This window comes from Ictalurus furcatus, chromosome 20 (genome assembly GCF_023375685.1).
Source record: "Ictalurus furcatus strain D&B chromosome 20, Billie_1.0, whole genome shotgun sequence".
Classification (NCBI taxonomy): domain Eukaryota; kingdom Metazoa; phylum Chordata; class Actinopteri; order Siluriformes; family Ictaluridae; genus Ictalurus; species Ictalurus furcatus.
The window spans coordinates 6,946,124-6,961,732 of record NC_071274.1 but is presented as its reverse complement, the minus strand read 5'-3'; the positions used below and the strand labels follow the sequence as shown (position 1 = coordinate 6,961,732).

General features: G+C 37.1%; 1 protein-coding gene across 1 annotated transcript; it reads right to left on the bottom strand.

Moving 5' to 3' along the window:
• Positions 1-1,657: 1,657 nt before the first annotated feature.
• Positions 1,658-15,607, bottom strand: LOC128624568 (thymus-specific serine protease). The gene is made up of 11 exons (XM_053652315.1): positions 15,182-15,607; positions 11,799-11,956; positions 11,535-11,634; positions 11,039-11,168; positions 10,819-10,942; positions 8,521-8,598; positions 8,352-8,399; positions 7,865-8,134; positions 6,318-6,453; positions 3,472-3,651; positions 1,658-1,890 (listed from the first exon to the last, which is right to left on the bottom strand). Exons 1-11 carry the CDS (start codon positions 15,240-15,242, stop codon positions 1,658-1,660), a joined length of 1,518 nt encoding a protein of 505 aa, XP_053508290.1. The 5' UTR covers positions 15,243-15,607.
• Positions 15,608-15,609: the final 2 nt, after the last annotated feature.

The window sequence follows — 15,609 nt, the reverse complement described above, 5'->3', positions numbered from 1 at the left end:
TCGGACCAACCCCCTCCCACCCACAGCCAAACAGATGGCCACAGGGCAACTGGCTGTTCCTCACCTTACACTTCGCACAGTTGCAAATAGATTTTCAGATTCTGCTCACATTGATTTTCTGTTTCTGATTGTGTTCGTGTAGTATTTCATACGGCCCAATTTGTAGCCACTTTGCATGAATCCATTAGCTAAATCCTGCTCGCTGAATGCCATGGTATAGAGATATCACAGTGAAATCCCTTGTGCATAGTAACATTATGCAGAATTGACCTATACACACAAGATGACAGAAAGTTTGTGGCACAGATATGACCTTAAAGAGCTTTGGCATATAAACACATAAATGTCTCATACAAATTAAAACCATTTTAGCTGAGTGACTGAGTGGAATGTATAAGAGCTGACACAGAGGTATGAGTAAAATGTAGTCCAAAACATGTAATAATTGCATTTTCTCTTTTCTTCTTTACAAGTCTCAAATCTGAGACATGTCGCTCTTCTTTTTACATCTAATGGCTGTTATTTTTACAGAGGAATAAAATCTGTAAATATTTTACGATATAATTCTGCTATTACGTCTCTCATTATAGTCTGTACAGGGAAAATATACATATTAAGTGAGGAATTAAAATCTAAAGTGCAGGATTGCTATTCAGAATTATGACCCTCGTTAGATTTAGAATACTAAATTAAGTCATAATATTTACAGGATTTTTTAATAAAGAATGTCACTTTTTGCTGTTTTGGAATTACCACTACGTTGAAGAAAGTCTAAATAAACAAAATGTAGAGCTAAAAAAGTATTACTTGTTTTATTAGCGCATAGTGACTATACATCATACATCGCAATAAAATGATGCTGTATCCGTCATCTGGATTGTTTACCGCTAGCAGTCTGATTCCAGTTTTCTGTTTGTTTTGTAACGGTTAAATTGTTAAAGAACCTGAAAAAAACCATACAAATCTAATCATCACAACACAATTAATTATTTTCTTGTTTATTTGTTTTGTTTTTTTGTCTTAATGTTACATTTTTTATGTACATTAGACTGTTTGCCGTGACGTCATATAAATGTTATGTTAATGAGGATGTCACTCAGGAACTAATACTAGTAGAATAAAATGTATTTTTGTTATAAACACACACACACACACACACACACACACAGCTTGGAAGTTCTTTCTCAGTAATGGCCTGATACTGATAGACATACAAACTACACACACATTTAGAAACTTTCTGTCCCAACACCTAGTCACACAGTCATACACACACTCACATCACACATGCAGCCTGATAAGATAATTTGACAGAAGGCACAAGAGAAGGGTCACGGTGGAGCAAAGTGGTTCAGTCAGGTGATCAGCTTTCAAGCATGCTGATTGGTCAGGTCCTGTACTCCCATGCTGCACTCCTCAGCCACATGACAACATGCCTTTCAATTTCCTGCACAGAGAGGAAAAATATGAGACGTGTGTGTTTGTGGTTTTTGTGTGGGTGCGTGGAAAGATGGAGAAGGAAAGACAGAGTGTGTATGTGTGGGTGTGGGTGTGTGTGTGGGTGTGTGTGTGGTGTGTGGTGGTGGGGGGGGTTTGTGTCAGGGCGGGTTTTCAACCAAAGTATTACCGTAATCAATCTTTGTTCTCACACATGCCACTACTGTTTCCCCACAGAATCTATTTCAGTTTTTGTGCTTCCATCATTCTCTCTCTCTCTCTTTCTCTCTCTCGCTCTCACCTTCCTGGCCTGGCGTAGTGAGGGCTTGTCCCCGGAGTGTGTAGGGTTCATATCCGCGCAGTGAGCAGCACCGTGAATCACGATGGCTCTGTCCTCATCCACTCCGGTCTCATTTCGTACAATACTTAGCTCCATCCAAGGGTCAATGTCACCTAAGGTGGTCAGAAACTCAGCTTGGTCAGCCATTACAGCCCACATCACTGACAATATCCTTCACTTAGCTCCAAACGCTGTGTTTTTAATTAGTCATTCAGAAAGTGCTGGATTAGCTAGATGGCTTACTGTATGTTGCACTTAACTCTCATGTTCAGTTTACCTTTTAAGAAAGGATATCCTGTTTACCCAGATCACTTCCTGATTTTACAGCAATATGAATGTAAATGTTCTTGAGTAAGGAATGAAACTCGACTGGGCACTGGGGTGGTGCAATTATTTTCCGATATCAGTACGATTTTTAATTTATTAGTGAATGACGAGATACTTTTTTTTTTTTTTAAATCAATTTCTAGTTACATTTCTTCTCACATCAGGCTTTGGTCCACCATACAATTAATCCATACCATTTGACCAATAAGATTTGAGAACTCAACAGAACTGAGTTATAATAAAACTAAACCTCTTACCTTCATTTAAACTATTGGCTATGAACTATTAATAACATGTTTTTGGAAATGCTTGGGGATCCTCCTAATGACATCTGTGTGTGTAAATTAGTCATAAAGCTAAGGTGATAGAAAAATAAAACCTCCCTTTTTCATCCTTACAAATGTCAGCAATTTTTCTCATTTTATTTCCTTTTATCAAATGACCTATAATATTTGTGGGCATGCTGGAAAAATATTTAAGTGTTGTTCTACACAGAACATCAGGATTAAATCATGATGATGATGATGATGATGATGATGATGATGATGATGATGATATTATTATTATTATTATTATTATTATTATAAATACTATTAAATCGAAGGTGCAAGGTAATCTTACTTACAGCCATCCCACAGAAAAAAATTTGGGGGTTCCCAAATGGCAAAGATTTTTTTTTTTTTAGTCAGGGACCCCTTTAACTGAAAAATAAATCCCATGGAACCTCAGGAAAGATTTATTTTATGAATATAATCCAAATATCTCAACTATTAGGTTCATTACTCAAATGTGAAAAATAATATTTCGGATATTTACTAGAGCCATAGAGCGATTTATTTCTGAATTTTCCATCGATTGAACACGTTAGGTCCAACATGACATTATTTAGAGGTTACTTGTTTTTGAGTTACTGAGGTTTGAATTAAACTCATTCAGTTCAACTGAGCAGTAAAACAGGCTAATAGCTAAAAGGAATATTATACAAATATAATAGCATAAATAATGCTGGGTTTGTGATTTCCACCAAATTTAAAAAAAAAAATAAAAAAAAAAGTAAATAAATCACTGACCCCCTGCCTATGCTTTATGCACCCCTGTGGGTCCTCAGACCCCACTTTGAGAACCAGTGCCCTGGGGAACCTTTTCCCATTATAAATGTCCCTTATGTTGAAGGTTCTTTGTGATGGGAAATGATTCTCTTGTTCATCCAAAGGTTCTTGAAGCAACCAAAAATTTTTGTTGTTCTTATGGCATCTTTCAAAAGAAGGTTTAATTGTTCTAATGCCGTTATTTATTTATTGCATAATAGTAAGAAACACTTATTCGCTGTTACTGTACTGTTTAAATAAATGACATTTCACTCTTACCATTGATGTAGAGCACACGCTGGGTTTGGGCCTGAGCTCCTCCATAGTATTGGTTGGTGAAAGCGATGTTCAGGGGGAGTGTGTGTTCAGGAATCTCAAACAGCTGGGGGCAGAGCTGAGTATGGTCCTGCAGCGTCAGCGCATGCACAAATGGGCAGCTAGCATCGTCACAGGTCTGATCTGCACACATGAACATACACACAAAGTAAAAGTATGAAAGAAAGAAAGAAAGAAAGAAAGAGCCCAAAATACAGTATGTTCTTAAAGTATGCCATTTGTAGTAGTTGCACAAATGTGCATGCATTTATATTGAAACCTGGTATTTAATAATTACTGGAGGCATTATTAAATACCAGGTCATATATGTTAAGGCATATATGAAGATGTATTAAGTGCATTAGGTTTCAATACCACCCCATCAGGAATCTGCCAACATTTCAGTCAGATGTACTATAGCATGAAAAACAAAAGCTATAAAGCTATGTTGTGTATGGTGCCACATGGCAGGGATTGAAAATCTATGAATACACATGCTTTGTTTCCATATCAGATTATTGTTTATTTCCATTGTCTCCACAAGCATGAGTTTCTTCCTTTCTTTCTTTCTTTCTGCTTTTCTTGTACATTTCTTTCTGCAGTTCTGTTCATGATGTGATCAGGAAATCTCTGATCTTTTGGTGAGAAACTGAACCTTTTTTTTATTATAGCTCTCTAATGTCTGCTCAACTCCTTTAGAAAGACTATGCTATCATTCCTATTGTGACATTTTGATAAGTTTGATATGATAAGATTTCTGTGAGAAGAAATCTTATTTAGCATTTTTTGGAAGGAGTCTCCAGTGGCAGCGCTTTGTATCAGTCACAGGTAAAGCTGTAACTTTAAGTTTTCAGTATGGACAGCTTTTCAGTTCCTCTGTGCATTTTTTCTGTCTTATTAACATCAAAAGAGATACAAATACACTTTTTGTTGTTGTTTAAAGCTGCCATAACATAAATGATAACAAGAACTAGCTTGTTTCGCTTATGGTCCGCAATATTAACCGTAACTCTAAACAGAACAAATGAACATTTATTCTTTAATAGATAAAATCGGAACTGTTGGCAAATGGTATAAGAGGAATTAAAACACTTTGGGACATGCTGTTACAGTTGCAATCAAAATGGCTGAACCCCCATTGCAAATCAGGTTTATTGTCAAAATTTACAGACTGTCAGCTGTTTGCAATGAACAAATCAAACAAAAGCAATTGAAATAGTTCAATTCAACGAATTCTTCAAGTGGTTTCCCCAAATTCAACTTAAAATGCAACTTATAATGATTTCTCCAGTTTCAAAATTATTCAACCCCTTCATGGCAAGCATCTTTAATGCTTAGTAGAGCACCCTTTTACTGTTATGAGCTGCTGCAAATGAGATGCATAGCCAGACACCAGCTTCTGGCAGCATTTCTGAGGAATCTTAGCCCATTCCTCATGAGCAATGGCCTCCAGTTCAGTAATATTCTTGGGTTTGCATGCTGCAACCACCTTCTTCAAATCCCACCAGAGATTTCCTATGGGGTTCAAGTCAGGTGACTGTGTTGGCCCTGTAGAATCTTCCAGGACTTCTTTTGCAACCAAGCCTTGGTGGAATTTGAGGTATGCTTGGGATCATTGTCCTGTTGGAAGGTCCAATGACGCCCAAGCTTTAGCTTCCTCACAGACGGCATAACGTGTTCTCCTAGGATTTCCTGATACTTCAATGAATCCATCTTGCCTTCCACATGCTGCTGGTTTCCAGTGCCAGAAGATGCAAAGCAGCCCCAGAGCATCACAGAGCCTCCACCATGCTTGACTGTGGACAGAATGTTCTTTCTTCCTCCAGACATAACGCTGATCCATCGTGCTGAAAAGGGGTTTCATCGCTCCACAGAACAGAATCCCAAAACTTGTGTGGCTTACTTACATGATTTTGAGCTGACTTTTCTTGTGCTTGGGCCAGTAGTGGTATACGTCTTGGAGTTCTGGCATGGAAACCTTCTACGTTTAGTATGCGCCTTCCTGTGCTCACTGAAACCTCAGTGCTTGTTGCCACCAAGTCTTGCTGTAGGTCTTTTGCAGTCACTCGAGGGTTCTTCACAACCTGCCTTCTCAGAAATCTAGTTGCAGCCATTGATAGCTTCCATTTTTTCTTCCCTGTCCAGGTATTTCATTTATTTTCTACCCCTAGCCAGTTCGGGTATTTCATGTGTTCCAGCTCAAGCACACCTGGTGCAACTAATGGAGCCCATGATTAGTTGTATCAGGTGTGCTTGAGACAACACCTGTTGTGCATATTTATTTTGTTGTGAGGGATTCTATTCAGTGGGTTTTTGAGACTGGAGAAGTCATTAAAGCTGCATTTTCAGTTGAATTTGGGGAAACCACTTGAAGCATTAGTTGTGTTGAACTATTTCAATTGCTTTTGTTTGATTTGTTCATTGCAAACAGCTGAAAGTCTGTAAGTTTTGACAATAAACCGTATTTGCAGTGGGGTTTAATCATTTCGATTGCAATTTTATATGCACTGTTTTTGGAAAATAATCTACCTTGTGTCAAATGGCATTACACCACACAGTCATCATGTTTTATTCCTTACTTGTTTCTCAGTGCATCGTGCTAACCAAAATGCACAAACAGTGTATCATATGCACTCCCTGGTTCCGCACTGAGTTTAATTAGTGTGTGTGTGTGTGTGTGTGTGTGTGTGTGGGTGTGTGTTTGTGTGTGTGTGTGCGTGTGTTTGTGTGAGTGTGTGTGTGTGTGTGTGTGTGTGTATGTGTGTGTTTGTATGTGTGTGTGTGTTATTGAAATTTAAAGGCACTCATACAGAAGCCGAACTCGCTGCAGGTCTGGAAGTACCACTGTCTGTACCCAAAGCTGCCACTGGTGCTTTTATTCAGGTTCAGGATAGTGTGTTGGTGAGAGATATCCAGACATGGCTCCTTTGCCATAGCACGATACACCTAACAAAATGAATAAAAAAAAGCATTGAGAAAATATAACACCATAAAGACATTTCATAACATACTGTAACTGGGGCATTTTCAAATGGAAACCTTAATATATTAAAAAAAATTAAAAAAAAAGTGTACTAATGTACAGCAACTAAGCTGCAAGCAATACGCAAGCATTTAGAGTTCAGCAGCACCACCTTCTGTTCACATCCTCACTTCTGTCCACTTCCGGAGTCTCCCAGAAGTCTTCACTGCCTATTTAGAGACCTCATTTATTACATTGCTTACACTAATGAATAAATCCCATTAGTGAATGAAAATGAGCAATACAGAAATGTGCCAGACCTAACAAACTCTTAATTACAGATTTAATTCATTGCTGCTTGTCCCAATTAATTACATGAATAAGCCTCAGTGGAAAACTGTGCTGCATAACTAAAAAGTCAAGAGCATAATTTTCTTCTATCAACATTATTGATGAGCCTAGCAGATTTCAACCTCCAAAAAGAACAGAATAATATGCATCATATATTATACCGTAACTGTATAGTAGAACCCCTTATATATGTGCTCAGTCGAGTTCCTGTAGACATACATTTCTTTAGATGACTATTATTTACATAATTTATTATTTAAAGAATGCACTTTTCCCCTCTGCCCATCACTAAATAGCATTTTTAAAGCAGTTCATAGATAATTAAATCTTTTTTAATAATAAGAATCAAACAGGAGAAATTTTTTTAAGTAATATATCTGAGCAAAAAAGCCAGTAACCAGGACATAACATGATTCATGAGCACCACTGATAATAGGATTATAATTGGAAATTAACAATATTAGACATTTTCAAAAGACTTCATTTTTGTTCTTTTTTTTACTTATTAATGGTAAATGGCACACTTATATAGCACTTTTATCCAAAGCACTTTACACTGTGTCTCATTCACCCATTCACACACACACACACGGTAGCAGAACTGCCATGCAAGGTGCTAACTTGCGGTTCAGTGTCTTGCCCAAGGACACTTCGGCATGTGGAGTCACATGGGCCGGGAATCGAACCACCAACCCTACGATTAGTGGACAACTCGCTCTACCACCTGAGCCACAGCCGCCCGATAAGATATTAACGTATCTTTACAAAAGATAGATCAATGTGTCATATTAAATGTATTGTTGTTGTCGTAGTAGTAGCAATTATTATTATCATTATTATTATTATTATTATTATTAGTAGTAGTAGTAGTAGTAGTAGTAGTAGTAGTAGTAGTACCAGAACAAAAAAAAAAATATTTTATTAAAATAAATTATCTAGGGAAATAAATAATTATGCTTTGTTATTTGTTAACTAGTCTCAGTTTTCTAGATAATAAAGAACCTAAGGGTAAAAACAGGAAACAAAAAACACTGAATTTCACACCGCTGCAAGTTCGACCAGCCTGTCATAGGCCTCCTCTTGGCTTTGGTTGGTCATGATGTCACAGATTTGAGAGATGGTCAGCATCACTCCTTCCTCATTGTACTGCACACTTCCCATGAAGATGTCAGCCACGCTCTGCACGAACTCAGTGCGGTCCTCTCGGCTCTTTGGCACATCACAGCATCCGAAATCCTTCACCACCTTCATCTCTTTCCCTCCAAGCAGAGCTGCCTCCAGAGCCACAAAGGCCTTCCGAACACTGCTTAAACACTGACCGGTGACAGTTAATACACATTTAAACACACACACACACACACACACACACACACACACAAGCCAATGAACATGGTAAAATGTGCACACACATAAACAAGCTCAAGTACACATGGTATAAGATGAGCAAGTACACACAGTATACACTTAAAGATGAATAAGGAAATACTTACAGTAATACGCTTTAAGACACATACCAAGATTCAGTTCTCACCTTATAAGAGCCTCCTACACTTTCCTCTGTAAGACTATGTCCCACCACCTGGATTAACATACACAGACCACAACAAATGCAATAATATTACACATTCACAGCATTCTAGCAAGAGAATATACCGATGCTGTGAAACATAATAATAGTGGCATGTTATGTAGGATTTTACCTTGTTATATGCAGAAAAATCCAGTTTGGCCTGAACAGGAGCCGAGGATGCCACAGCCCCATAGACGAGGTGGGGAAACTACAACACCCAAAAACACCATCAATGATTATAGCTTCACTAATCAGGACTAATATCTCCCAAACATGCTTCCACATATGCTAATTTTGCAAACAGTCAATGAAAGGTAGCAGTTAACCCAATACCGGCCCATGATAACTGACCCATACAAGAGTTTATTCACTGCAAACGAATCCCAGTGCTTATGATTCAATTCGATTCAAATGATCTGTTAGGAATTCTTTTGAATCACAACTCTGAGGGTTTTCCAGGAATATTAACCAGGCTACAATGTCAACCACCTACCTTTTCAATAATCATTACGCTCCTGGGCAAACAAATGAGCCAAGCCTCAAATGGCAAAATATTAAAATTGTAATGGTCTTAACAACAAATCATTGATCAGAAATTTAGAAAGAATTGAACAAATAGATAAAGTAACTTAGTATAGGAAAGCTTTTCCCTTTTATTTCTTTAAATGTTTAAGCCTTGTGGGTAAAGATGTGGACAGCTTTTTTGTTTAAAATCTTCTATTTTATTTAATTTTATTTTTTGCTTTATTTTAATTTTGTACACCTTTTCTGAACGTCAAAGGTGTACGTTTGCATACAAGAAGACTACATTGTGTTTTTACAGTGAATTTCCCTGTTTCTTTTCCTCATACAGTTCACTGCAGCAAAAGTAAACAAGCAAATGGTGGCACAGGAAGTCTCAGGAGTGCATTTGTTTAATTCTTGCTAATTTTCTGACCAATGATTTGTTGTTAAGACCATTAAAACCCTAATATTTTGCCATTTTGGGCTTAGCCCATTTCTTGGCCCAGGCGTGTACTCAAAGTTTGATACATTTTCTGTATAATAACATTATTTTATTTGTGGAAAAAAACAACTGAATTTTATAACATAAAAATAAAATTGACCACACACTAAATCACAAAATCACACACTTCTATCAATGCTCTTCTTGTTCTAATACATTATTGTCTCTATGGTAACAACTTACACAGGGACTTACACAGCTATGGCGTATGACGCACATACAATATGGATTAAAATGTGTCTCATTGTTGATAAAGTGAAGTTTTCTGTGAGGAGATTTTTATTTACCATTTTGGAAGGAGTACCCATGTCAGTGCTTTGGAACAATCAGATTTAAAGCTATAACTTTAAGTGTTTTCTGAAACGAGCAATGCCGTACAGCTGCGTTTATATTACATTTATAGCTGCTATAAAATAAGTGATAACACGAACTTGTTTCATGGATGCCCAACAGCATTTAATATAACTATAAAATGATTTTTTAAAAATTGCCACTTGCAGTAATATAAGAGGAATTAAACAGTTAAACATTTTACAGTTCTTTACAACTCAAACTGCATTGGCATTTTGTATTTAGTCTTTGTGTGTCTAGTCACAGCCTTAAACTCTCTGTTCACAAAGCATGGCACTCAGTGGCCAGTTTATTAGAAGTGTACATGGGAACTTTAATGGATATTTCTAATCGGCCAATCATGTGGCAGGAACTGAGATCAGCAAATGTGATCTATGGAATAAATTTTGGACCCTAAACAAGTCTCATACATTGCAATGCTCTTGGAATTTTCATGCACTATAGTCTTTTACAGAATGTTGTACAAAAATGTCCAGGTGTTTTGTTTTTGGGCAAATACACCTCGTTAATAAAAGAGATCAGAGGAAAAAAACAACAACTTCATAAGAACATATTATAAAAGAGGTGCGCACAACACATCTAACTTTGAAGTAAATGGGCCACAGAAGCAGAAAATACCTCTGCTTCTGTCAGCTAAGAACAGGTAATTGAAGCCACCAATATAAGAGAGTTAAATATTAGAAAAACATTTCCTGGTCTAACAAATTATGATTTCTGCTGTGACATGCAGATGGTAGGTCAGATATTGGTGTATTTTCATTTCATTTAGAACTGCTTTGCGTCAAAAGTTCAGGTCAGAGGTGATAGTGTAATGGAGTGGTGAATGTTATCTTGACATACATTTGGCACATTGAGACCAGTGGAGTCTAGTTTTAATGCCATTAATGCCATTGCACTGCATTGTTGCTGATCATGTTGAATGTCATTTGTTCATAGATACAAGGATACACTGCAGAAAGTATGTTTTAGCTTATCCATCAACACTGCACTTGGTTTAATCTGTAAATTAAGAAAAACCTGTAAATCACCCTTCACCTAAAAGAATCAATCACTTTATGAATCATTTATCACCTTTCCCCTGAACCAGGCGGAGAGAGCGCCAGCATATGAGCCCCCGAAACTGATCCAGATGTTCTTGTCAGTGAGGCCATATTTCTGACTGATAAAGCTGTGGAAAGCAGCCAGATCTGCAAGGCTGAGCAAAAGAAAAAAGATACACATGAGAAATCGGTGGAGATTTTAATGACCAAAATGGGTAATGTGTAACCTTCTTCCAAGGATGGCCACTCACGCCTGCTGACTGGAAAGGTGCTGCAGATTCCAAAGCTCCAGCCCACCTGGATTGATGCTCGAACCGTAGAAACGGTGTTCGAGTGCCACCACCAGTGCTCCATGCTTCTCTGCCATCGCCACATAGTGACCTGAGGGACAAATGAATATCAGATTGAGTTAAGGCAATCAGGTGAGAAAATAACAGACATGTGGGAATGTGGTTTTAACAAAAAAAACTTGTTACAAATTACGGTAGGATGTCTTGTGCTTTTCATGTGCCAATATGATACCATGTTACCAAGAAGTTAAAAAATCCTAGGAATTACAATAAGAGCAGTTTAGTTGGAAAATCCCACCCAACACAATTACCCTAACTGTATAATCATTTCATTTGGCTTGATCAAATTCTTACAAACTCAAAGCTTCAATAATAGGAATCTCAACTAACAGGCCATACTTACATTTCATCTTGGTCTATAATAAATCTCTGTATTAAACAATAAAAAGATAAGTACCAGCCAACACGCTGAATTTGGACAGAGGGCCTTCACCACTGATGTAGAGAAACACAGGACCATCAGGCTTTTTCCAGTAAGCTTCATTCACAATGAATTTCTGTGTCATAAAGAAAAGAGCATGTAATAAGAGTCCTAATATATACCAACATGCTTTGGGTATATAATAATTAGTCCTACATGTTGCATAATTTTTATTTAAATCCTTGATTATGAATGTTTGATTCATCTAGTTATTTCCTGTTAAATAATGTATTTTTGTACCTGAGGGAGGGTGTCCATATTTTTGCCATTAAAATGGTCAAGTTTCTGGTGAATTTGACCCTCAATGAGATGAGATTTGTGCGTTATTAGCAAGCGCCGTTCAGCTCTTTGCTCATGGATTGAATGCACACGTTCCTTCAACTTCCAGAGCACACGCCCTATAAGGAAGGATTACAAACATTTTACAGTATATGACTTGCAAATGAAAATCCTCTAGAAAATCTGAAAAATCACAGAAATTCTGTCATTGTAGCTTATGTTATCAATCTATTTAGCATTAGCAGTAAATATCTTAAACATTGTGAAATCCTGTCAGTTTAGCTCAACTTAGCTAGCTAATATGATTAAAAATCCTCTAGAACATTGGTGTGAGCTAATGTTAGCTAGCTGGCTAGTATTAGCAGTGAATATACAGGGCTGTGAAAAAGTATTTCTTCTGTTTTTGTGTATATCAGGGGCAGTGCTGGCATGACGGTTAAGGGTTACTGATCGGAAGGTCAGGGGTTCAAGCCCCAACATTGCCAAGCTGCCACTGTTGGGCCCTTGAGCAAGGCCCTTAACCTTCTGTGCTCCAGGGTGCCGTTTCATGGCTGATCCTGCACTCTGACCCCAACCTCCTAACGTGCTGGGATATGCGAAGAAAAAAGAATTTCACTGTGTTGTAATCTATATGTGACCAATAAAGACTCATTATATCTCATACTAAATAGATCTTCAAATGAAATACAACATAAAACAAAGGTAACCTGAGTAAACAATACATAACAACACAATGCAGTTTTAATTTTTTTATTGAAGCAAAAAATTTACCCAACACCTATCACCAAATGTGAAAACTAATTGCCCCCTTAAACTTAAAATCTGGTTGTGCCACCTTTAGCAGCAATAAATGCAACCAAACGCTTCTAATAACTGGAGATCAGTCTTTCACTTACTTCTAGGACTTGGATTTACTCCTGTGCTTTGGATCACTGTCTTGCTGCATAATCCAGTTGCAATTGAGTTTCAACTTACGGACTGAAGACCGGACATTCTCCTTTAGGATTTTCTGGTAGAGAGCAGAATTCATGTTTCCTTCAATTACTGCAAGTTGTCCAGGCCCTGAAGCAGCAGAGCATCCCCACAACATCACACTTCCACCACCATGCTTGACTGTAGGTATAATGTTCTTTTTGTGGAATACTGTGTTTGGTTTATGTCAGATGTAACTGGACACCTGTCTTCCAAACAGTTCCAAATTCAACTCATCAATCCACAGAACATTCTCCCCAAAGGTTTGAGGATCATCAAGGTGTGTTCTGGCAAAATTCAGACGAGTCTTAATGTTATTCTGGGTTAGCAGTGGTTTACTTCACCACTCTTAAATGGATGCCATTTTTTGCCATTTATAGTCATGAACAGTGACCTCTATTGATGCAAGAGAGGCCTGTAGTTCCTTTGATGTTGTCCTTGGGTCTTTTGTGACTTGCTGGATGAGTAGTTGCTGTGCTCTTGGAGGAATTTTGGAAGGTTGGCCACTTCTGGGAAGGTTCACTATTGTATCGATTTTTTCCATTTGGAGATAATGGCTCTCACTGTGGTTCTTTCGAGTCCCAGGGCCTTTGAAATAGCTTTGTAACCCTTCCCAGACTGATGTATTTCAATCACTTTCTTCCTCATCATTTCTGGAATTTCTTTCAAATTTGGCATAGAGTGTTACTGGGTAAGACCTTTTAACCAACTTCATGCTGTTGAAAAAGTTCTGTTTAAGTGTTGATTTGATTGAACAGGGTTGGCAGTAATCAGGCCTGGTTGCGTCTAGTCCAGCTGAACCCGATTATGAATGCAGTTTCATAGATTTGGGGACTTAGAAATTATGGGGGCAAATACATTTTCACACAGGCCCAGTTATTATTGGATAACGTTTTTTATTCAATAAACAACATTATTATTTAAAAATTGTATTTTGTGTTTACTCAGGATGCTTTTGTTTTATCTTAGTTTTTATTTTAATTTCTGATACAATTTAGTATGAGATATATACAAAAACAAAAGAAATCAGAAGAGGGCAAATACTTTTTCCAAGCACCATAGCTAAAAAATCACAGAAAATTTGTCATCTTATCTTATGTGATCTTTATAGCTAGCGTGAGCAGTAAAGATTCTCAATATTATGAAATCATGTCCGGTTGGCTAGCTGGCTAACAAAATCTGAAATTACAACCACATGTATCAATGCATATTTTTATTCATATTTTAATTTGATATTTTTAAGAAAGGACGACAGTGATTTTCTGAGAAGTATCACAAATCAGCCAAAGTATCAAATGAACACTTTGCCAACGATGAGTGCTTCAAAAAGTGTTTGACTTGCTAAAAAAGTGGCTAAGCATTGTTGATGGCTAAACGTTATGTGATATGTGTCTAAGTTGTTCGTAAGAAACCTTTTACTTTTGGTGACATTCAGTACACCATGATCTCACTGGGCTCAAGTTTCTTTAAAAAAATAAAAACTCAAGTACTGTACCTATATTGAGTGTTTGAGTCTTAATGCCATTAGGAACACCAAGTAAATATCCACCTTGAATGACTTGCCTAATCTTTATGTTTCTTACAAATTTAACAAGAGATCTTCAGTGCTGTCCAGGATTAAATTTGTACTAAAACTCTGAGGATAATATATGGAGTTTTCCTTTACATCCTAGACTTCTAGTTTAACTTTTCTTTATAATTAAACAAAACAAAACAAAAAAATACAGTTGAGGTCATAAGTTTACATACACCCTGCAGTATCTAAAAATGCTAATAATTATTTTTTTTTTAATCAGAAGGATCATAAAAATTCCATCTAGTTTTTTTTATATTTAGTTCTGCCCTCAATAAGCAATTTCACATAACAGATGTTTACATATAGTTCACAGACACAATAATAACTGAACTTACACAAATGAACCAGTTCAAAAGTTTACACACGCTTGATTCTTAATACTGTGTGTTGTTACCTGGATGATCAATGACTGTTTTTATGTTTTGTGATAGTTGTTCATGAGTCCCTTGTCTGTCCTGATCAGTTAAACTGCCCATTGTTCTGGTCCTGCACATTCTTTGCTTTTCCAGCATCTTCTGCACATTTGAGCACTTTCCAACAGTGGCTATATGATGTTGAGATCCGTCTTTTCACACTGACGACAACTGAGGAACTCGTACACGACTATTACAAAAGGTGCAAACATTCACTGATGCTCAAGAAGGCAACACGATACATTAAGAGCCAGGGGGGTGTAAACTTTCTAAATGTACATTTTCACACTAATGATTAAAGCAAGTCCAAAGCCAAGGACATTTATTATAGCAAATCACTCTCAGTTGTAACTTAATTAAGAAGCATAAAGAATTAGTTTTACCTGCGGAAGCAAAATCAAAGACAAGCATCATCACCCCACACTGGATCATGGATGGAGCCATAATGGAAGAGCTTTCACTATTAAAGGTAGGTTTGGATCTTCTTTTTCTCCTGTTCTCTAACACACACTAGATACTACTCTATTCAGTTTGATCAAATAATCTGTGTTCAGAAATGACTGAAGAACAAGTTTAGCATCAGCACTGAGCTTTATGTTGTCTACACATCTACATTAACATCCTTAAAAGGAGCAGCCAGTAATGCTAACTTAAAACCAGGACGCTCAAATAACCATATGATACCCATGCTATGGTCTCCTATCATATTACATAGAATTATTGGCACCGTTCAGATAAATGAACCAACATTAATATATAAAATGAATAGTACATGCAATGAGTGATATTTTGAGGTTAAACATGTTCTACA